Genomic DNA, 22,762 nt, shown 5'->3' with positions numbered 1-22,762 from the left:
AAAGACTGAAATGGTACTTTTAATCCAAGACCCTATATCATTGATAAAGATATTAAAAAAGTATCCCAACACTGAACCTTGGGGTACACCACTGATTACCTTAGACCATTCAGAGTAAGAATCATTAACCACTCAATTTTCTATCCAATTACAAACCGATCTTTCCAAACCAGTCGACTTTACCTTACACATTAGCCGTGTGTGGGGAACTGTCAAACCCTTTTGGAAAATCCAAGTATATACAAAACACGTTTGTTGTACAAAAAAAAAAAAAAAAAAAGAAGACTTTACAATCACTTTAAAAATCAGCCCATTTTGTTTTGAGGCTGAAGACTGGAAGGGGCTTATAAATTCTGTACCCCTAAGTGATAGATTGTGTCAAATGGACATCTTGGATCCAGACTGGCACAAGTGACAGACAAATTTTTCCACTCTACATGGTCTGGGCGCCCCTTTGTTGCAAGTCAGGCTTCTGGGCAGGCTTGGGAGCCCAGGGCTTGCCATGAAAGGCGGTGTTAAGCCTGCATGGAACAGCCATTGGAGTAAGATGCTTGGGCTTTTTGTGGAGTAGGAGCATTTTCTTTCCACAGTGACTTAATTTAAGGGATTTTTCAAATAGGCAGTCACTGTCAAGAGGCATGCATAGACTCTTTACAAGCAGGTTTAGCAGACCAAGCATTTTGACAAAATCCTGCACATATGCACAGAGATCAGGGACATCCTAGAGACTTGGCAAATTACATTCTCCAGATTGCCAACACAATTAGACTAAGGGCATCAGCTGCAATTGTTCTAAAGTATAGGTTCTTCAAAGACAGGTTCCTGGTCTCTATTCAGAAATGTGGACATTTGGTGAGTGGGACTTTTAAGGCACAAAATACTGAATTCCAGTCAGAACTACAGTATCAAAGTATCAGGAATTTTTATTCAAATCATTTAACAAAAATACACACTTGCTGCAACATAATTTAATATTTATTTCAAGTTTTTTTAAATAGAAGGTATTATTGGACCCATATATTTTTCAGGGCGGGACCCTTCATGGTTTACTTTTGGTGGCTTGTTTTGGTCCCTTTAAAGTGGTTGTAAACCGCATGCATGAAATATTAACAAAGCACATCCCTCTAGTCTATACTGTGTACTTTGTTTTAAATAAAAGCAATAAGTGCATGCTGCTTTGTTCCTCTGAGAAGTGACTCATGCTGAAAGCAATTTTTTCTGACACCGAGAAAATGACAGGGGAGGGACCTCCAGCAGATTGGCAGCCTCAGCTTTGTTCCTGTGAACTGTGTGGAGGAGGGGTGTGTCACTTCCCTCCAATTAGCTCTTCCACCCCTCCCACTGAGTTCTGCAGCATAACATTAGCTCTCTGCACCCTTTATGAACTCAGACAAGCTTTATAAAGTCAGCACAGATAGAGAAGGGAAGACTATAGGACAGATAAAACTTATGTAGGAGGATTTTTTTCATCTGGATTATCACCTGAGGATAGTCCCTTCACTGGGTATATGTATGGGTTTACAACCACTAACACGTGCTGCCCTAGTGGGAGGGGTGTGGCTGCCAAGGTAATTTGCTTGGTCTCCATTCCCCTCTATGCAGCATTGTGGGACACTCATGTTGGCACTGCTTTGTTGGATGTGAGGACCTCACCAGTGTCTTCAGTGACAAATAGGACATCATCCCAGCCCGGAAGTGGCAGGGATGCGATATCTATGATTAAGCCCTGGTGGGTGGAGCCAAACCTTTCAGGTGGCATGGCCTGAGAAGCAGAATTAACTGAGGCTTCCACATGTATACATTCATACTAGGATCAGCTATGGTGAGCAGAGCTTTCAAGCTAAAACCATTTACGCCTAGGGGTTACACCAATTGGTAATGGACTCCGGAATGTTGGCAAATTGCAGCATTGAATAATCTTTTCAGCTTGGATATGTCCTGATCTCCATTTATCTTGTCCAGTTAGCAATAGTCTGCTAGACATAGCAGTAATTGCTGGCTGTAGGGCTGAACCTGCAAGGGCAAAAGAGCCCTTTGAAATGGCTTTCAGATGCCTACCAACAATCCTTAAAGGAAAATCAATAGGTGCGGTAAGGGGTTTGAGAAATGAAACGGCAGTGTCCACCATCAGAATGCCCAATTAAAAAATTTTCATAGGATAGATCTCAGCAAAATACTTTGGATACTAGACTAAGCAGATTGGTCCAGTCCTCAAAAGTGCACAACCTGTGTGTATGTTTAGGCTGTGAAAAATCAGGTGCAGGTGCTGCTGGGCGAAGACTAGTGCATCAATTTGTTTCCACAGTAGAGAGGCATTTGGAATGAAGCCATAACTTGTACCTTAAAATGTAAGGGATGGAAAACTGGTCTCCACTGAAAAGTCAAGGTTTTCAATACTTCTCCTTGATATTTTCAAGGACGTACCGATTCTTTTATAGGGCGAGGGGGAATAGATGTGTAGCATTTCTGGTCCAAAGAAACAACCGAAGCACTAAGAATTTTCCAAAATACTTGGCATTTGTCAGACTCCTAAGGAGGAGTCCGAAAACGGCACGGCAAAATAAGACATTTCTCAGGTCTAGGGAATAGCCATCACCCTGAGCAGTGGTTTGAGTTTCCAGTAGGCTGTCTGCAGAATGCATGCTATGTGGCCCTTATCACAGCTCTTGCACCGGTTATACCTTAGTAACAAAAAGGAATGGTGGCGGTTGAAACATATCAGGTTTATGAGTGTCTTGATACAGCAGTCACTATAACCCATGTGCTGAATGTGCTGTGTGTCCCTGTAGAGATCAGCAGGAGTGCTGCAATGTGCCGTGTTTTCTCTGCAGAGGTGGGTGGGACGGTGTCATCCAGAAGGCATGATGTAGTTACCTCATCCTGCAGAGACTAAAAAACCCTCCAAATTTAAAATTTGCACCAAGAACTGTTCATGACCCCCATCTTACCTTATGCACGACACTAAGCCTACACCAGGATCCAGGATTTGATGGTCAAAGTGGGCATACCCCCAAGAGATGTCTTTGGATTCTGGGAACTATAGAAATAGACCACAGCCCTGGACCTGTTTAGCACCCTGTTTCTAACTACACATGTTGCACTGTGCCAAGGTGAGCACCTAACACAGGAGAGACCAGATAAACAGGCCAGCCCCAAAAGGTACACATCAAGGTGAACAGATTTGAAAGTTGCTAGACAGGCCAGGACAATAAGCAGCTAGATCTTGATATAGAACAGATCATCCAAAGACATTAGCAAAAAACTGGAGTCCCACCGAGTGGGTGAGGTTGTACGCGTACACTCCAGGGGCAGAACTTCAAATTTTTGCTATCTTCAATCACCTGAAGGTAGCCTGCATATAACCCATGGTCTAGAAATAAAAGTCCCATGTACTGTTGTGTAAAATTGATATATACGCAATGTAAAGCCTTTTGTTATGTCTGTTTAATACTTGTTGATCCTGCCAGAATTCCAGTGGGTTCATGGCTTATAATGCGCTCTGCCTTTGCTGCGCTGTTATCAGTTAACATTGTTCCCAGATCTCTGAACAAGTCCCCTATCCCATCAAAGAAAAAGGTGTTCTGTAGTCTTAATACTTCCTATCCTAGGGTGACAATGCTGCTCTATACAGTACAGCGAATGACCGTTCTCATTCTAGGACAGAAAACATTACTGGCAGAAACACAGAACAAAAAGGCCAGGGGAGAAAAACCCAAATGCAGCCAACACATCTACGGACTGGTAAGCTGCACTATATTATAATTGAACAGACAAGGACTCACTGCTCGAGGTGGGGTAATTGCCTGATGACTCACACAGGTGCATGCCCCGGCTTGCCTCCGTGAAAACTTGATAAAGGAAAAGGAATTGGCAGCACTCCGGGTTGAGTCAAAATCCAGATTTATTGACTGGACATCCAAATAATGACAATTGTGACAAGGTAGACGCGTTTCACACACTGTGTGCTTAATCATTACCATTAGTATGGATGTCCAGTCAATAAATCTGGATTTTGACTCAACCCGGAGTGCTGCCAATTCCTTTTCCTTTATCATGCACTATATTATAGTTTTGTGCTTTAGAATAGGGATCTGAATGGCAACTTAAAGTTCATCAAAACAAATTGGATTTTAAATCCATGCTCCCGATCAGAAAACTGCAGCATAAAAGCAAAATATTGTAATTTTTCTTACCTTGGCCACTCATTTTCATATGAACCCCCAGGCTCCGAGTAAAAAGCAGCACTTGCCCCTTAAGTAAAAAAAAAAAAGAAAAATTTAGACGTTTAAGCGAATCGTTAAGGGATTAAATGTTTTAGTTATTGATAGATGATAGTGGGCTTATCAACTCATGTTAAATAAGTTCAGGAATATCAAAAAAACAATCGTACTCGCCTAGATGGCAGCAGCACTGATCCCAGCTGCAGCTGTCTCCCGAAGGTTCTACGTGGAGAGCTGACAGATCAAAGGCCACTGACCCTGATAAAGTATTTTTAAATAAACCCCATGTCCCCTGATGTAAATCCATTGTTAACCACTTCACGCCAGGATGTCTATGGACATCCTTAAGGTTCAGTGGTTCTACCGGGATGATGCCTGCAGGCATCCTTGTATGGATCTTTTTCACCTTGTAATTCCGGCTAATTAGCCATTATCACTTCTGCGGGCAGCAAAAGGGGGAGCAATGCGGCTGGCGGAGATTGCTGCCCTGAACAGAGGAACTGAGGTGGTACCTCTAAGCCCGGAAACTAGGAGCAGCGAGTTATTCACTTCCAGTTCAACCTCACTTTACCTAGCCGCTCTGCATCTGATCAGCTGCATGAAAAGGATAGAGGAGAAATTTAGGGTCTAGGTCTAAGACCCCCAGATCTCCATAACGAGAACCTTTCTGGGCCCATGCGGATCACAGAAGCCCCGTCTGAAAAAAATATAGGTTTAAAGAAAAAACACCCCTCAAGAGGTAATCGCATATAGGTTTAAAGAAAAAACACCCCTCAAGAGGGAATAGCTCCTCTTAACAGCAGCCTCCAAAACTTGCGGCCAAAATCAGCATCTGCAGATGCCAAAGTATCTATCTGATAGAATTTTGTAAAGGTATGCACAGACGACCAGGTGGCCGCATTTCAAACTTGCGATATTGAAGCCTGATGACAGAAGGCCCAAGAAGCGCCCGAGTAGAATGTGCCGTGACAGGGAAAGGTGGGACCTGACCTTTAACGGAACAGGCCTGAGTCACCGCCTGTCTGATCTGGAGATGGTAGCCGAAGAAGAGGCCAGCCCTTTTCTTGGTTCGTCTGTAACCACAAAAAGCGAGTCGGACCTCCAAAAAGACTTCGTAGCTGCCAGATATACAGGAACCAAGGTATGCAAAGCAAATTCATTGGGATGAGCCGGCTTGGGACACAAGAAAAAACAATGTCCTCATTCAAATGGAAGTCAGAAACAACTTTGGGCAGGAACGATGGACAGGGACGAACCACCACTTTATCCCTATGGACCACCAAATGGACTGCGACCAAATTAATGTGCCAACGTCGATACCATGCGGGCCGAGGTAATGTCCACCAAGATAGCCACCTTCTAGGCAAGGGAATCTCCCGAATATTCTCAAATAGAGGTTTCTGGAAAACCAAAAGTACTAAATTTAAATCCCATGGCGGAAAGAGAGACCGCCCAGGTGAGCCACATGTCAAACCCCCTGAATGAAGGTACGAACTAAAAGTGCGTGGCGGGGGGGGGGGGGTCAGTGAAATATTGCCAAGGCAGACACCTGGCCCTTGTTGGTACTTGGGGCCAACCTCTGATCAACGCCCCATTGAAGGTTAAGATCCGAGCCACAGAAAAGGATCGAGGATGAGCTCCAATCGACTCACACCAAGAAATGTACACTTTCCACATACAATATTTTATCTTGCTGGAAGATGACTTCCTCGCCTTCCCCATAGTAGGGATCACTGAGCCAGACAAACATATCCCTCAGTACCTGGCTTTCTATAGCAAAGCCATTAAAACCAGCGACTGTAGCAGGATGGTAGATTAGCCCTTGGGACAACTGGTCTTCTCTTAGAGGAAGCCCCCAAGAGACGTTTACAGCCACCAGGATGATTGGAGAATCCTTGCTCTTGATTCCTCACAGGGACTGCGAAAGAAGCCTGAGCCGAGGATGATGCTGGCTTTACTGAGTCCCTTGGACACCTACGGCGTCTGCCAGAGGAACCTGTGATCATGCCACGAACCTCGGTATCCTCCTGTGGAGCTGAACCTGCTGAAGGAGCTGCATTGTAGGAATGTGCAAACAGAACTGTCTTGAAGGTGGATACCACCAGACTCCGAACCTGTATTCAAATTGGGAGGCAGCAGCCGGGGAATCACATCCTCTGGTTCCTGAAATTTGTCCAGAGGAAGGACCACTCTGGTCAGAATTAAAATCAGACCTAGGTAATTCAATGCCCTGGATAGGGGGAGCCTTAGACAGTCGGACATCACCTGCACCTTTGGTGAGCGTCAAGGAGATCCGTGAAATCCTGCAAAGAAGTCCACAGGGCCGGAAACCAGAGATGTCCCCCCCACCCCATTAATGGGTGAGGGCAGAGCTTCATGCAGAAGGGGTCTTGTCTGCGGGTCCGGCGAAGCTAGCTCTAGGCTTACCAGACAGGTTGCTTAGAACCTCCCGGGGAAGATTTGAAAGATCCATTTCCCTTATTCTCCGTCCCAGAAGCACAAAATTTCCTGTGCTGAGAAGGAGGACCCCTGTCTGCAACAAGGCTCCTTCCCTTTCCTGGATTGTGGAAGGAAGGTACCAGTGGCGGCCGGTTCATAGGGGGTGCAGGGGCGCCGCCCCCCCAATCTGCCAAAGAAAACTAAAAAATGTTAACATTTGCAGCCCACTAGGGGCGTCGGACCTACTATGGTCTATTGGGGGGGGGGGGTTTGCACCCCACGTGCGCCAGGCAGAGGCGCCCATTGGCGACCTTCTGGGGGTCATCGGGGCGCAGAGCAATGTGCCCCGACACTCCCCACTGTAGTGCTGTCCTGGCTGTGATTGGTCCAGACTCCAGCCTGGACCAATCATACAGGAGGACATCCCGGGGGACGTCGCGTGGGGGCGGTGCGTGCGCAGTCACTCACCATCCTGGCGTCACCTCATCACCTTCCCGCCTGCCGTCAGACGGACTCACAGGAGGAGCAGCGGGCCGGCGGGCGTGATGTACAATGTAATTGGCCTGGCATGCACTGTCTTATATTGTGTACACTGCTAAGCAGGCTGCTGGCCTGGCACTATATATTTATTAATAGTAAATGGCACACAGCAGCCTGGTATAAGATGGTTCCCAACTTCTGAACCATCTTATACCAGGCCACTGTGTGCCATTTACCATTAATATATAGTGCCAGGCCAGCAGCCTGCTTAGCAGTGTACACAATATAAGAGTGCAGGCCAGGCCAATTACACTGTACACAGGCAACGTGCTATGATATGCCATGCCCTTACCATGACCTGTGTCATGCCTATACCATCTCCTATACCATGACCTGTGCCATGCCCTTACCATCTCCTGTGCCATGACCTGTACCATCTCCTGTGCCATGCCTATACCATCATCTGTGCCATGCCTATACCATGACCTCAAACTCACGCACTTTACCACGTTTTTGTCACGAAGCAATACCTATTACATTTTTCTTTTTGCGCCCCCCCCCCCCCCCAAAAAATTTTGAGCACCAGTCGCCACTGGAAGGTACTCCCCCCCCCCCCCCCCATGATACGATCAATTAGGTCATCCAGGGTAGCCCCAAACAGGCGATGGCCTTGAAAGGGCAGAGGAGCGCTTTCTTAGAGGCTTGGTTTGGGGACCAATCATCAAGTCACAGCACATGCCTAATCACCACCACTGAAACAAAGTTTGGACAGCACAGGGACTGTAGCCAAAGCTGCATCACAAACAGCAGCCCATGGACCAACTGGTCCGCTAAATCAACATAAGCGGCGGGGACCTGCTCACACCTAGGCCCTGGCACAAAAGCTTGGCCCATTCAGTTAGGATCTGAGACACCAGGGCTGAGGCAAAAACTGGCCACAATGCCGAACTAGCCATAGTAAACATGCTGCGTGCCACAGCCTCTTTCTTGTCAGCCAGGTCCTTAAAGAATGGGGATTCCTCTGCTGGGATCATGGTTGCTTTATTCAACCTGGAAACAGGAGGGTCCACCACTGGTGGACTAGGCCACTTCTTTAAAAGGGGCTCTTCAAAAGGGTAACATACAGCAAAACGTTTGGGGACCACAAACTGCAATTTTGCCTGTTCCCATTCCTTACAGGAAAACATGTCAAAATAAGGCACATAAGGAACACCTTTGGAGTGCGAGGTGACTTATGCGCACCAAACGACATAGCCACATGTCTGGCTACATCAGCCGTATCCTCCATTTTTAAAGTCTCACGCACTGCAGTGATAAGTGCATCGATCAGCCCTTTTTCATTTGCTGCTGCGACCATAGAGGAATCATCCTCCCTATCGCATGATCTGGGGGTGTGATCTCCACGAGGCCTCAGTCCTCCAGCATCCCCAGCAATAAGGGAGGTTTGGGACTTTAAATGAGATGAAAAATCTTCTCCATCCCGATTCAATATACATGAGGGGGGAAGGTTGAGACTTTGAATGAGACGCGTGACAAAGGCCATAGTAGTTAAAATATAAAATTTATTACTTATTATTTATTTTATTATTTACTGTAGGTAAAATGAAAAAGTAATGAATCTGAGCTGGAGTACATGCATCAAATTTGCAGAATACATCAGTCATAATTGGATGAAATAGTGTATAAAAGGTAACCCATAATATTGGTAATGATCCACATCAAAAAGGCTCAACATGTTTTATGTGATGCAAGTCTAAGAAATATATGTATAGAAGTATTTTGCAAAGAATGCAAAATGGTAAATGGAAAAAAATAAAACAAACAAAAATAGAAATAGAAAAAATTCCACCCAGATCTACTCACAGGGCAGCTCAAATCGTAGCAAGTCATATGGGTACATGGTGCTGGAGACGGCCGACCAACCAGTCTTACCGGGAGCTATGAGGACTTAAAAGAAGGGGCAGAACAGGCATGAAACATGGCGCATAAGAATGGAAAGAGAAAGAAAAGGACAAGAGAAGGAGAAAAGAAAAGGGTAGAACAGTGAAAAAGGTAGGTGGCATCAGGACGTACCTAAGGACTGAAAGAGTGCAGAGCAATGTGCAGCTAAATAGCATAAGGTCCAGCATCCCCATGACATCTGCTACACAAACATGGCAGCCAACCGGAGATCAGCTAGACTAAAGGAAAATGGCCCCCCCATCAGCTACAATGACGCATGCTGCCAGGATCCTTCCTGTACCCTCTGCAGCGCTGCACCCTCTGCAAGGGGACCCACCCCGAAGGTAGGACACATGTTTAGGGGACACACTGCTGTGCACTCTGCACTGATCTCTGCACTGGGACCCCCCTGCACTATACCCACACTGCAAATAGCAGGGCATGCACCTAGGGGTCTCCTACACTTGGGACCCCTCCAGACTACCAGGGAGGGACACACTATCCCAGGACCCTTACAGAGTGGGGATAGCGGGGGGAGACCCCAGGGTCTCTTCTGCATTCTTTGCCCTTGGACCCCCACCAGACTCCAGGTCCAGACAGTGGGGAAAGAGTGGGGGGAAGCCCAGCTCAGTGAGGGATTTAGGGATGGGAGGAGGGTTACCCGTGTCCCCCCCAAAGAAAAAGGGGAGGGGGGGACTGTACTAGCCCTTCCATGGTGCAGGTAACGCTCCAGACAGAACTCCTTGCCACCGAAGTAGGGGATCGGTTGGCCAAGGGACCGCTGCGACTCAGACCCAAGCCCGTTCGTATGCGACCCTGCGAGACGTTTAACTCGTGGGCCAGCCTCTGAGGCTAAGTCGCGGCCGACCTAGCGCGTAGCTGCAGTCTGCACGCACTCGCTGGCTGGTATGGGGGGGGGGGGAACACTGAATCTAGATTATACAGCCCGTCGCCCAGTACAGCAGTTGATTGTAGATCTTCCGAGAGAAAAAAAAAAAAAAAAACCACAAAGAAGATGTATGGAAGGAGAAAGTTGCTAGGACCAGAGATTCCAGCCATTCCAGCCAGGAGCCCAGAGATTCCAGCCGGGAGATTATAATTACCTAGAGCAGAGGGGGGGTTATATACCAGCTGAGGACGGCCCATGGGCATAGCCAGGTTTTGTTCTGCCTAGTCCTACTCCTGGAGGTGGCAATATAACCCACTAGTTATGATTTGTTGGAGCACTGTGTCAGTTTATGAATGAAAAAGAAAAAAAAAGGAAAATTTTGCCTGGCAGGTCAGGAAAGGGGACAAGCGAGCCCCCTCCCCCATCCTGGACTTTACCAAGCTGCATGCCCTCAACATAAGTGGTGCTTTGGGGGGGGGGGGGCTCTGCTTATTGGATTTAGGAAGCGCCCTTTAACAAGGGGGCCTCCAGATTCTACCCCCTCCATGTGAATGAGCATTGTACTCATTCACCAGAAAAAAAAAAAAAAGTCTCAAAACAATGACCGTTTGACAATTCCTTTTAAAAAACAAAAACAACGCACCCTGAAGTAAACCCAGCCCTAATCACTATGAATGTGAAAAGCACCAATTCTGAGTTTCGGGAGTTTGGCTTCAGGAGACTTCGGTAGAGATGTGAACTATAGATTCTATCCTACAGTGTTTTGGAGCTTTGAGCTACATAACACTAAGGTGTGAATGGGGCCTTACACTGAGTGCAGGGCAGCAAGTCCATGAGACCCTGTACTCAATGTACTTTTTAAAGCGGTAGTATACTCTAATAAAAAAAAACCTGCAAGACAAAGGCATAATGAGCTAGTATGCATCGCATACTAGCTCATTATTAATTACTTACCTTAGAACGAAGCCCCGACGCGGACCCCCCGGACACCGCTGTGGGAGGGGACATGATCCCACAGCGTCTCTTCCCGGTTCCGTGGCTCCGGCGCTGTGAGTGGCCAGAGCCGCGATTACGTCACTCCCGCTCATGCGGGCGGGAGTAATTTTCCGGCAATTCTCGTCAAGGAACTCTGAAGGTCCGCCGGACCTTCAGAGTGCATGCGCCGCACTCGTCAGCAGCTGCATGCAGTGGTAATCTCCTAAACCATGCAGGTTTAGGAGATATTAATTGTACCTACAGGTAAGCCTTATTAACGGCTTACCTGTAGTTAAAAGTAAAAAAAAGCGGTATACTACCACTTTAAAGTGTTAGATCTCAGTCTGAGTTATGGCACTGTAGTGCCTGGACACCAGTCAAAATTTACCAATGGGCTAGTTTGACTAAAGAAAATTATGACAAATATACAGCCATCAAGACCACTTTACGGCATTTTACAGTTCCCAATACTGCCTAGGACACAATTATATGCCAGTTATACCTACTTTGATAGGTGCCCCAAGGATGTTTTGTCACTGTAGGATTGCCACCGTTGGTGTATCCTCCTTGACTTGGCTTTTCTGCAGGTCTGTTGGTGTATCCTCCTTGACTTGGCATTTCTGCAGGTCTGTTGGTGTACCCTTGACTTGGCATTTCTGCAGGTCTGTTGGTGTATCCCCCTTGGCTTGGCTTTGCTGTAGTTCCAAGGTTGGTGTATCCTCCTTGACCTAGATTTGCTGCAAGATTTCCACTCTTCGTATATCTACCTTGACTTGACCTCGCTGTATGTTTTTCACTATTTCTGTACCCTCCTTGACTTTGCGTTGAATTTTCAAAGTCAGTGTCTCCTCTTTGACTTGGCTTTGCTGTAGGATTTCCACTTTTGGTGGATCCTACTCGACTTGGCTTTGCTGTAGCACTATGGTATTAAAGCAGAAAAATTTGCAAGGAATATAAAATGAAAAGCCATTTTTAAAAGGTAACTATGTTCAAATGATGTGGGAATTAAAATTAAATGCAGCAACCAAATCCTTCAATTCTGCCTCCAGAAATAGATTACAATTTATGATTTGGAAGACCAATATCTATAAACTACATTAACAGTAAAGTCAGTATTCCATGCTATCCACCATATACACAGACCCTTCCACTGAATATAGAATGCAGTTACAATGCTATTTACAATAGAGCAAATGTCAGCAATGTTTTTTCCAGGGTCCAGTTGGGGTTGCTCCACGCACTACAGTTTGACAGATTGCATCTCCCCAACCAAGGTATTTTCCTTATTTTAAAAGTTCAATGGTAAGGAAGGGGGTGGGGAAAAAGGAAGTGGACTTGGTATACACCTAGTTCCTGCGCATGGTAGCTGAAGGTGGGGGGAAGGGGGGGGATTAAATATTGAGGGGATTAAATATTGAGATATAGCTGAACTGCAGTTATTCTTTATAGAGATACCACGGAGATCAGATTATATTATACACACATGCAATGCTTCATAGGCCTAGCCAGAAAAAAAAAAAACAAGTTAGTCAGAAGTTAGTCTTGTTAGATCTAATCAGCTCTTTCAAACCAAAAGCCATAAGTCCATGCTCTGAGAATCCTTTCAGTGAGGCAAATGTATGCATCACCTTAGTTAATAAAACATCAGTTCTAAACCTTAAAAAGGAGAGCTTCATGGTCTTAAAAACTTGTGGAATGCGAAGTTTACCCATCTAGATGTATTTGATACACATGCTTCTATTCATTTGATGTTATGCGAGTGTAATGTTTGAAGGGATAAGGGGAATATTTAATTAAAAGGATTTCAAGCAATACTGCTCTATGAGTCCCCTTTTGTATTGCATGTATAATAGCACAAATTGGAGCACTGGATCTTATCCGTTGGACACACTGACCATTAAGTGTGGTGTGGCGGAACCAGTGATAGGGAATATTAAAAGGGTGCAATAAGTCTAGCTGGTGAGTGAGCATTACCTAGGGAGCGGCACATGAGGTGTGAAGGCACATGCTTTGGATTACCTAGTACACCGGTGGGGAAAAAAAAAAAAAAGACTGTTTTCATCAAAGACTATTTAAGTGTTTAATTTAATGTTTGTGGGATTGAGAATTCTCTTCGGAGATAAGGATTTTAATCAGCACTGCTAATTGGTTTGCTCTTCAGGAGGATCAGTTACTGACACCTGCCCCTGACTACCTGTTAACTTGATTTCCAGGACAGCCTAATGAGAAAGGCTCCTCTCACCTAGCACAGGAACAACAATCCACATTAGTTTAAATATAGGTGTGAATCCCTCAGTAATAAAAAAATAACCGAAGGCACAGCTAATTTTATACCTACAACCCATGCTACATGTATAAGGGCGAGAAGCAGTGCCGTCCTGGAAGATTCCTGGAAATCAAGTTACAACTTCATTTTTATTCTAGTCATCTTTCAGGATGGCTTAATGAGAGCGACATAGAAACCATACCTGCTGGGGAGTGACCACAGCCTGAAGCACTTCTCCCAAAAGCCTGGTCGTTAAAGGATAAGCAATCCAGATGGTAATGCTTAACAAATGTCTGGAAACTCAAGCAGGTGACTGCTTTGCAGATTTGAATCGGAGTAGCTTCTGCCCTTTCAGCCTAGGACGTAGACAGGGCCCTGGTGGAATGGGCTTTAAGATTTTGGGGAGCTTGGAGCCCGGCAGTTGCATAGGCCTCTGACTTCAGCCTTCGGCTTCATCTAGCGATGGTAGTTTTAGAAGCAGCTGAACCTTTATAGGAATTCTGGACTTTTCTCCATTCTTGGTTGCACGCGATGTAACAGCACCATCTTACATCAATTTTATGTAAATCTTTCCCCTTAGGGTTACTGGCTTGACCACAGAACAATGGGATAAAGATTTCCTGCGATCGATGAAAGCCAGAGATAGAATTATCTTATCTGCCAGAATGGAGCAGTATGGATCTGCTATGGACAGCCTGTAATTCGCCAACTCTTCTGGCTGTGACCAGAGCCACTAAAAGCACTGTCTTGTAGGTTATTTTTTAAACATACTTTCCTTCAATGGCTTAAAAGGCTGTTTTGAGAAACTTTGAAGGACCATCAACAAATCCCACGGGGGAAACTTATTGGACCGCAGAGCTCTACTTCTAGAGACGGCCTTGATTAATCTTATTAGCATGTGTTCGCCAATCTATCTAGAAAATTGGACAATGCTGCCACCTGCACTCTCAAAGTATTGGAAACTAAACCTACTGTAGGTTAGATCCATTTTTCAGAAAATCCAATGCTGCAGCAATAGGTCCAGAAATCCTGTTCTTGTCCTTCCACCAAAAGCAGAATTTCTTCCAAACATTATAAATTCAATTTGATGATTTCTTCCTACTGTTTTAAGATCGTGTCAATCACTTTCTGACAATCCTTTGTTCTTTAACAGTATCCACTCAAGAGCCAAGCAGTCAGAGAAAGACAGCTCACCTGCGGGTTGCAAATCTCCCTGGGCCAGCAAATCTATCCTCTGGCAGCCTCCAGGGCATTGCCATTGACAGTTACTGTAGCGCGTCATACCCTGACCTTTTTGGCCAAGTCATTTTTGCTCTTGAGGTTTTGACTTTCTGAATCCCCTTTGGTATGAGACTGAATGGAGGGAAAGTGTACAAGAGATCCTCTGACCATGGGAAGGCAAATTAATCCAGATCCAGACTGAGGGTCCGTGTAAATTGAGAAAAGTTTTCTACTTTTGCATTTTTGGATGAGGCAAACAGGTCTATTGGTGGTTGGCCCCACATCGGAGATTGCCTCTAACACTTCCTGACTCGAGTTCCATTCTGTATGGCAAATCTCTCTGCTCAAGAAGTCTGCCAGAGAATTCAAGAATGGCTGCCAGAGGGTGTTTTCTTCTGCCCATTTAAGGATCAGTTTTGCCACCTCCATGAGGGAGGGAGCCCGTGTACCCCCTTGTTTGTTTATGTAGGATACTGCCGCCACATCGTCCAACAGAACCAATACAGGTCTTTCTTGTTGGGTCCAAAAGGAGACATGAGCTTTCCATACTTCCCTTTAGCTCCCTTACAATGGAAGACCAGATGGCCTCTATTCTCTCCCATTTTCTCCGAGTAGCCCGATGTTCCATGCGGGCTCCCCAACCCCATGCACTCGCATCCGTAGTTATCCGGACTGGATTTTCCTGCGTCCAAGATCTTCCTTTTGACAAGTGGTTTTCCTGCAGCTACCAATACAAAGACTTACTTGATCTGGCAGGGTTACTCGATCGTTCAGAGTACTCTGTTGTCCATTCCATACTGACAGGGGAAATTCTGTAGCGTTCTCATGTGTGCCTGAGCCCAGGAGATTGCTGGGATTGATTCCATCAGACCCAAAAGCCTCATCTCCCTGGTGGATACTGCCTGCCTCAGTAGGAGACTGGAAGTTTATCAACAGATCTTTCTTCCAGTAAATATATTTTTGCTTCCACCTGTCAGGGTTATTTGGGGAAGTTAATTTCACAAATAGAAATGAAATGTCATATTTTGATCTGTATAGAATTAGCAATCCATTTTTGTCAGGTTACTAAATGGTTAAAGTTTCCTTTAACAAAAAGTGCCTATGCAGGAAAAGTGGCTATTCAACAGGTTTATCCCAGACAGGCTGTATAAATAGTCTGTTTGACTTACTTTAAGATAAAGTCCAGCTGACAATAGTCTGTTGACTTTCTTTAGACAAAGACTAGCTGACGCTATACCAGGATAATCTTGTCTATGTGGTAATCATAAAACACTGGTCAGGTATTCTGTGTTTAAATTCATTTAAAAATAGAATTTACAGATATGTTATAATCTTATATGTAACATAATATTAACACTGAAATATATATATATATATATAGAGAGAGAGAGAGATAGAGATATCTCTCTCTCTCTCTCTATATATATATATATATATATATATATATATATATATATATATATATATATATATATATATATATATATATATCTCCATCTCTATATATATATATATATATATCTCCATCTCTATATATATATATATATATATATATATATATATATATATATATATATATATATATATATATATATAACTAGCATACATAAATATGTAGGAAAGCGTTATACATTATAATGTTTCATATTTTGCTAACTTCTAATCTTACTGATGTTGATGACTCATCTCTGTATGTCGAGAGGCTTCAGTAAACATTTGTAAATTGTAAGTCGTAGAAAGCATCATAAACTTTTCTGGCCTTGCCAGGTGTTTAATTTAGAAGGTCTGGTTGTAAGCTATGGGTCAATATAAAGGTTCGAAGTTTATTTGAAGATAAATAATGCTGTCATACTGAACCTAAGTGCAATGCAATATTGCCATTTTGCTGACTACGGTAATTGAAGTCTTGGGTTAAAAAGTAAAATCCAATATATTTTAAATAAGATATATTAAATATGAGAATGGTGTTATCCAGATTAATCTTTATTCAGATACCTGGTGGATTAAATGGACATTTAGTAGATGAAAGCATGGTTACATTTTTGTTGTGTTATAATAGTCTTAAATGGAGAAATCTATTTAATTTTAAAATACTGGTTGACCAAAAGGTGTCACCCTACGACATCTCCAGTTAATGGTTAAGATGTTCTAGCCAATGATGATCATGTAACTCCCTCTGGGTTTAACTTATGGTAATTTTAATAATCCTTTGTTCTATACCATATAAAAGCCCATATGAGAGAGACATGAGACATCACATCTTGCCCAATATACATCACACTTACAACATACACACTACTAACAGCTATGCACAGACTCATCTACACAGACTTCCTTTCAATCTGCCATGTATCTGAACCTTTGAGGGACGCCAAACGAAGCTCCTCCCTAATTGGCCACCATCTTGGAAAAGCAGCCATCTTAAGGAACCTGGTAACTACTATTCTAAGCTAGCGGCCATTTAAATATGGTAACTATGCCTTGCCATTTATTTGATTATTATTCAATATTGTTTATGTACTGCCTTAAATGTTTTACATTTCATATTCAAGGGTAACGAGAGTACAATCCCAGCCGTATAAACCATATGTAGATTTTTCTCTAATGAGATGATTTTTGTTTTTATAACATTTTTATTAATATCAGATTAAGCGCATTATTTGCGATTTTAAGTCTTCCGTTTTGCATGGCTTATTCTCACTTCATCTGCAGTGAGGCGATTATAAGGTTTTGCATTGCGCAGACAATTGTGGTCTGATTGTATAGTATACTTAAATATGGTTACTACATCTGGGGAAATGGTAATCTTGCCTTCGTTTCACTTTAACTTTGTTTCAGTTTCACTTTCATTATTGAGCTACACATCACATTGCATTTATTGTTTGAAGTTGGTATTTTTGTAAAGTTTTTTTGGTGTCATCTCAAGTTTGATCATTTATGGTGATTACATGTCTCGTGAATAAAACTTTTATATATTCCATACTATAGACTGTTTTCACTAAGATTGGTATATGCTTTTAAAAAGAAATTATTCAATAAAAAGAACTCGCTACATATTGATTTATGGAATAAGTGGAGAATCTCCTACATCATAGATCTTTGCTTATTATTAACCATAAATAGACACTGTATATTCAGAGCAGTATAAACATTCTGACATAATGGAGGCACAGCGAGATATTAATTATTATTAATTATTAATTATTAATTCTGACACACCGAATCCAGTATGTAACCTAGGAAGACCACTTTCTGTGATGGTCTCAAATGTGACTTTTCCAAGTTCACAATCCACCCAAGTGCTTTCAGGTGGTTTATTGTGTAGACTAGGTTTCTCTCCAGCTCTGGAGGACTCTGCAAATCCTAGCATATTGTCCAGGTAGAGTATTTGGATACCTGCGGTTCTTAACTCCTTTAAGGCTTCTGCCACGACCTTTGTGAAGATCCTGGGAGCAGACCCCAACCCGAACGGGAGGGCGTCGAGTTGAAAACAGATTGTCTGGCCTGGACCTCTCACTGCAAACCTAAGGAAAGGTTTGGAACAGCCTCTGATCAGAATATGCAGGTATGCATCTTTTAGGTCGATCGTTGCCATGAATGCTCCTCTGAATGAAAGCTCCCTTCGTGAAAATCGTGTCCATCTTAACTTTTTTGTAAACCCTTTTGTTGACTTCCTATAAACTCCGGATCAACCTGTACTTCTGAAGGTTTTCTGCTGATGAACACATGGGAATAGAACCTCCCGTACCCTTGCTTTCAAGGGATGGGGGAAAGGACTACCTGATCCCAAAACTTCTAGATTTGATTCGTCATGGCAGCTGCCATGTCAGTCCTTAGGCAGGGGAGTCACCAAAAAAAAGACTTTGGGTATACGATAAAATTCTAACCCATATCCACTGACAATTATATCTAGGATGAACCCGTTGGTTGTCAACCTTTGCCAAGAGGGCAGGAAGGCCCCCAGTCTCCCTCCTACCTTGCAAAGGGATTCATTGGCTTTTGTCTTTGGTTTGGGAGGGATTAAACTGAAATCCCCCTCTACCTTTACCCTTCCTTTGTAGCCAGGGTCTATTTGGTCCTCTTTACCAGAGTCCTTCTGACCAGATTTCCTGAAAGGACAACGTTTTTTTGGACTGTTTCTACGGTATTGGAAAGACTATCTGCAGATCTCTCCAACACCAAATCTTCACTGAATATTAAACCACCCTTGAATGGGAATGAGCTTACTTTCACTTTAGAAGCCACATCCCCTGCCCAGGCTTTGAGCCAGATCGCCCGTCTAGCCTCGTTTATGAGGGCTGTACATCTAGCCGAAAATCTGACGGCCTCTGCGGAAGCATCCGCAATATAAGAAACAGCTTTGTTGAGAATGGGGAGCGAATCCAAAATTTCTTTAGGGGTGTCCTGGTCGACCTGCTTCAAGCAGAGATCCAGGTGTTCTGGCTACACAGGTGGATGCAATGGCTAGCTGAAAGTTAGCAGCTCCTGCATCAAATGTCTTTAAATAACCTTCAGCCTATCTATTCATGGCATCTTCGCGCCCCTGCTTCTTCAAAAGATAGGTCTGATTTTCTACCCACTTTGGAAAGAGCTGCATCCAGCTTTGGACATTTCTCGCATAATGCCACAACTTCTTCCTTAAAGGAAACCTTTTCAAACTTCTGGGGAGAAAGACCTTTTCCGGCTCCCTCACTTCCTGCAGTATGGGGTCTTTCAATGTGGCATGTACGGGGAACGTTCTTGCCTTTTTTGATTGTAAACCTGCATAGAGCTTATGTACTGACAAACTGACTTTTCATCCAACTCCAAAGTATCGCATCTAATTTTCAGTAAATCGTCTTTCATTTGAAGGGAACAAAATTTTTTGCACCCGGCTCATTTTTTTACTTCAGCGCTAGAATCTTCACTGGAGTTGTCCTTCGGCTGTTCTATCACCCCCTGTTCCTCTATGACCGGTCCGGATGCATGGACCTGAAGTGCTGTGCTAGCATATGAAGTACTGGGAAGAGTTTCCGAAGGTCCTGGTTCTTGCAGAGATCTAAATGACTTAAAGCGAAAGTACAGCCTAATGCCTTAAACTCTCCCCTGCAATCATTAATGTGAGCGGAGTTCAGCCTTGTGTCAATGAAAAAAATCCATGTTTTCTACCTGAATTCTGCACTTTTCAGTGCTGTCACATGATTTCAGTCCTGCCTCCTGCTGAGTCCAAGAGAAGCAAGTGGGTGTGGTTACTGAAAGTGGATGACCTCACTTCTAGGGAGGGGCAATGTTCCTGTGTAGCCAGTGGGTGTATACAGAATGGGAGGAGCTGACCATAGGTTCCCACCCAGTGTTCTCATCAGTAAGGATGCATTGTACACCCTAATGCATGACAGAATGAAGAAATAATTCACACAGAAGGCACATATACAGTATAGCTGTGCGGGGGGCACATACAGTATAGCTGTGCTGGGCTGTGAATGAAGACCATAGGAGAATAGAGCTGGAAGTGCTCTGGGGTCTCAGCTCAGTCTACAATGATCATAGTGCAGGCAACCACACTAAGTCCACGTTTCTACTGCTATTGATTTCAATGGCACCCATTCCCATCTATGCGACTTAGAAAATCAGCGACCTTGAAAAGGTACCTGCACTACTTTGATGCAACTTTTGATGAGACTGATCCAGAGAGTGTAAAGTTGGATCAAAAATCGCATCAAAGACAATGAATTGCAATAGTGGAAATGTAGAGTAACGCTCAGTTTCCACCAGTGTGTCTCGTCATGCGACACAAAGTAGCATGAAAAGTCACCGTCCATATAATATTTGACCTACAGTGTTATAGACGCCCTGGGACTCGAAGAATGGGACATTAATGTCTATAACAACTGTTAAAGGGATATGGTGTATGAATGTATGTATTGAGACATCTACAATTTATTTTTGTGCATCTAGGGTCTAGGCAGTGTTATGGTCATTTTTCCATGAAAGGTCTTGCTTGCTTCATGTGTAGAGATGGGTAGCCTTTTGGTATGAATACAAGGAACTGTGTTCATACACCTGTGCTGATACACACTTACTTGGAGGAACATTTTTTCCCCCAAATACACCAAGACCTCGTTAGTTCTATTTTTGCATTTTATTACTTTCAATTTTATTTTTATATTTATTCACTTTTGTTTATTTTTATTTTCATCATCCTATTTTTTTTCCACTTTCACTTCATTTTTGCATTAGCATTTGCATTTTACTTTCATATTTATTTATTTATTTTATTCCATTTCTATTTTATTTCCATTTTCATCATTCTTCACCTATTTCTATTTTTATTGCCCAGGTTTTTCTTCCTTTTGTCACTTTATGAACTGTTTAATTGGGGCTGTCTCTAAAAAGGTTTTTTGGTTTGACTTTCGGGACGCCTGTATGGTTTGAAGTCCATGCTAATTTTATCAGTTGGGAACCTTCCCCCCCCCCCCCTTTATTTATTTTTTTTAATTGGGGAGTCAGGGGTTTCTCTGTAACCACCGGAAGTCTCTCTCCTCTCTAAATAGTCTGAGCCTGATTTCAATCCCAGTTGACTGAGGGGGGGGGGGGGGGGGGACGCATCGGGTGGAGCCAGCCGCGTCATCAACACGCATGGACCGCACTGCAGATGGCCATGCTCTTGTTATGCTGCTATTGTCAAGATTTTCTGCAAGTGCTACTTTTTTTTTCCAAATTTTTTTTTTTTTTTTCCCAAAGCAAGTGCTACTTTTTAAATACATTTTCTTTTAATAAGAGTTAATGCACTATCAGCTTCTCTTTTCAATACAGAGCTGAAATCTCTGGAGTGTCGGGGTGTGGGTATGATCTATCCAGCCCCCTGGGGGTCGAGCATTCCGATCGGTGGATTGTCAGATCCACAGGGATTCTATTGTTTGTTGGGACGAGTGACATCCTAAGAGCCTACACTGCATTTTATCTTGAGACTGTCTCTGGTAAGCAGTCACCCATTTTTCTTTTGCTCACGTCGGGGTTGCATGCAGCACTTGGAATTTTTTTGGCAAAGTTTTTTTTAGCTTCCATTCATTTAAGAGTCTGGTTTGTTGAACATTTTCATTTTAGTTATATTAATGCTTATGGGACTTCTATGTGAACGTTTTTCTGCTTTTTTCACCATTGGAATCACGTTTGTGCATGTTTTATGTAACGTCACATTGTTATACAGAACACATAAAATGTACATGTGTAGATTTTTCACATCTTTAGTGTATGATTTTTCCCATTGTGTAATTTTTAATGTCACAATTGTGTTAATCATTTTGTTTAGATAGCACACTTTTTTTCTTATTCACATTTATTTTTCCAGGTTTCAGGGAGCTCTAGGTGCTGCCACCTACCAGTTAGGCTAGCGCATCCTTTACACATTTTAGACTTTGAAAAGGTGCCTGCATTACTTTGATGCAACTTTGATCCAGAGAGTGTACAGTTGCATTAAAGTCGCACTCTAAATCGCAATAGTGGAAATGTAGACTAAAGCTCCATTTCCACTAGTGTGACTTGTCATGCGACTTTGGATACAGTCGCATGAAAAGTCACAGCCCATTGATTCAATGGCACCCGTTCCCATCTTCGCGACTCAGAAAATCAGCGACCTTAAAAAAAAAGGACCTGCACTACGTTGATGCAACTTTTGATGCAATTGATCCAGAGAGTGTAAAGTTGGATCAAAGTTGCACTCCAAAGTCACACTCTAGCCTAGTTGCTATGTTTCCACTAGTGCGACTCTTAGGTTGTGCGATTTAAAGTCCAACTTTGAGTGTAGCTTTGATCCAACTTTACACTCTGAATCAAAGTCACATCAAGGTAGTGCAAGCACCTTTTCAAAGTAGCCGATTTTAAAAGTGGCATAGATGGGAACGGTGCCATTGGAACCAATGGGCTGTGACTTGTTATGCGACTTTGTGTCCAAAGTTGCATGACAAGTCGCACTAGTGGAAAAGGAGCCCAAAACTCGTTACTCCCATGTAATGAATAGAAATGGATCTGTATCCTTCCAAACTTTCACAAAATGTTCCTTTGTACCTTATTTCTTTCATATAAAGTGCCGGTCCCGTGACCGCCCCCCCCCCCTAGTTTAGACTAGAAGCTGCTAGTAAAAACTAGGCTATGAAGATGAGATCATGGTGAAGGATAGGAGGGATGGGGTGAGGCTGGGCAGGTCTACGCATGTCTAAGAGACCGTGAGATACAGCTTAGCAGATTTCAGGTAACAGGAAAAGTTGGCGGTGAAGAACAGGAAGAAGCTGTTTGTCCAGCTTAGATAAGACTTTCTAAGCTACACAAGCAGCTAGGTAGAAAAGGATCAAAGAT

At 43.4% G+C, this 22,762-nt stretch overlaps 1 protein-coding gene across 1 annotated transcript in view; it reads right to left on the bottom strand.

The window, feature by feature from the left end:
* Window positions 1-22,762, bottom strand: part of LOC309546157 (uncharacterized protein) — a 57,240-nt gene that overhangs the window by 8,989 nt on the left and 25,489 nt on the right. The window contains exons 5-6 of the mRNA XM_082245697.1: window positions 11,451-11,863; window positions 4,194-4,251 (exon numbers count right to left, since the gene is read on the bottom strand). Of these exons, the coding sequence (XP_082101823.1) occupies window positions 4,194-4,251; window positions 11,451-11,863 (471 nt within the window). The remainder of the gene's footprint in view (window positions 1-4,193; window positions 4,252-11,450; window positions 11,864-22,762) is intronic.

Source organism: Pelophylax lessonae (genome assembly GCF_965119305.1).
Source record: "Pelophylax lessonae genome assembly, chromosome: 2".
Classification (NCBI taxonomy): domain Eukaryota; kingdom Metazoa; phylum Chordata; class Amphibia; order Anura; family Ranidae; genus Pelophylax; species Pelophylax lessonae.
Note: the sequence above shows the minus strand (reverse complement) of the source record. Positions and strands in the feature narration are given on the sequence as shown.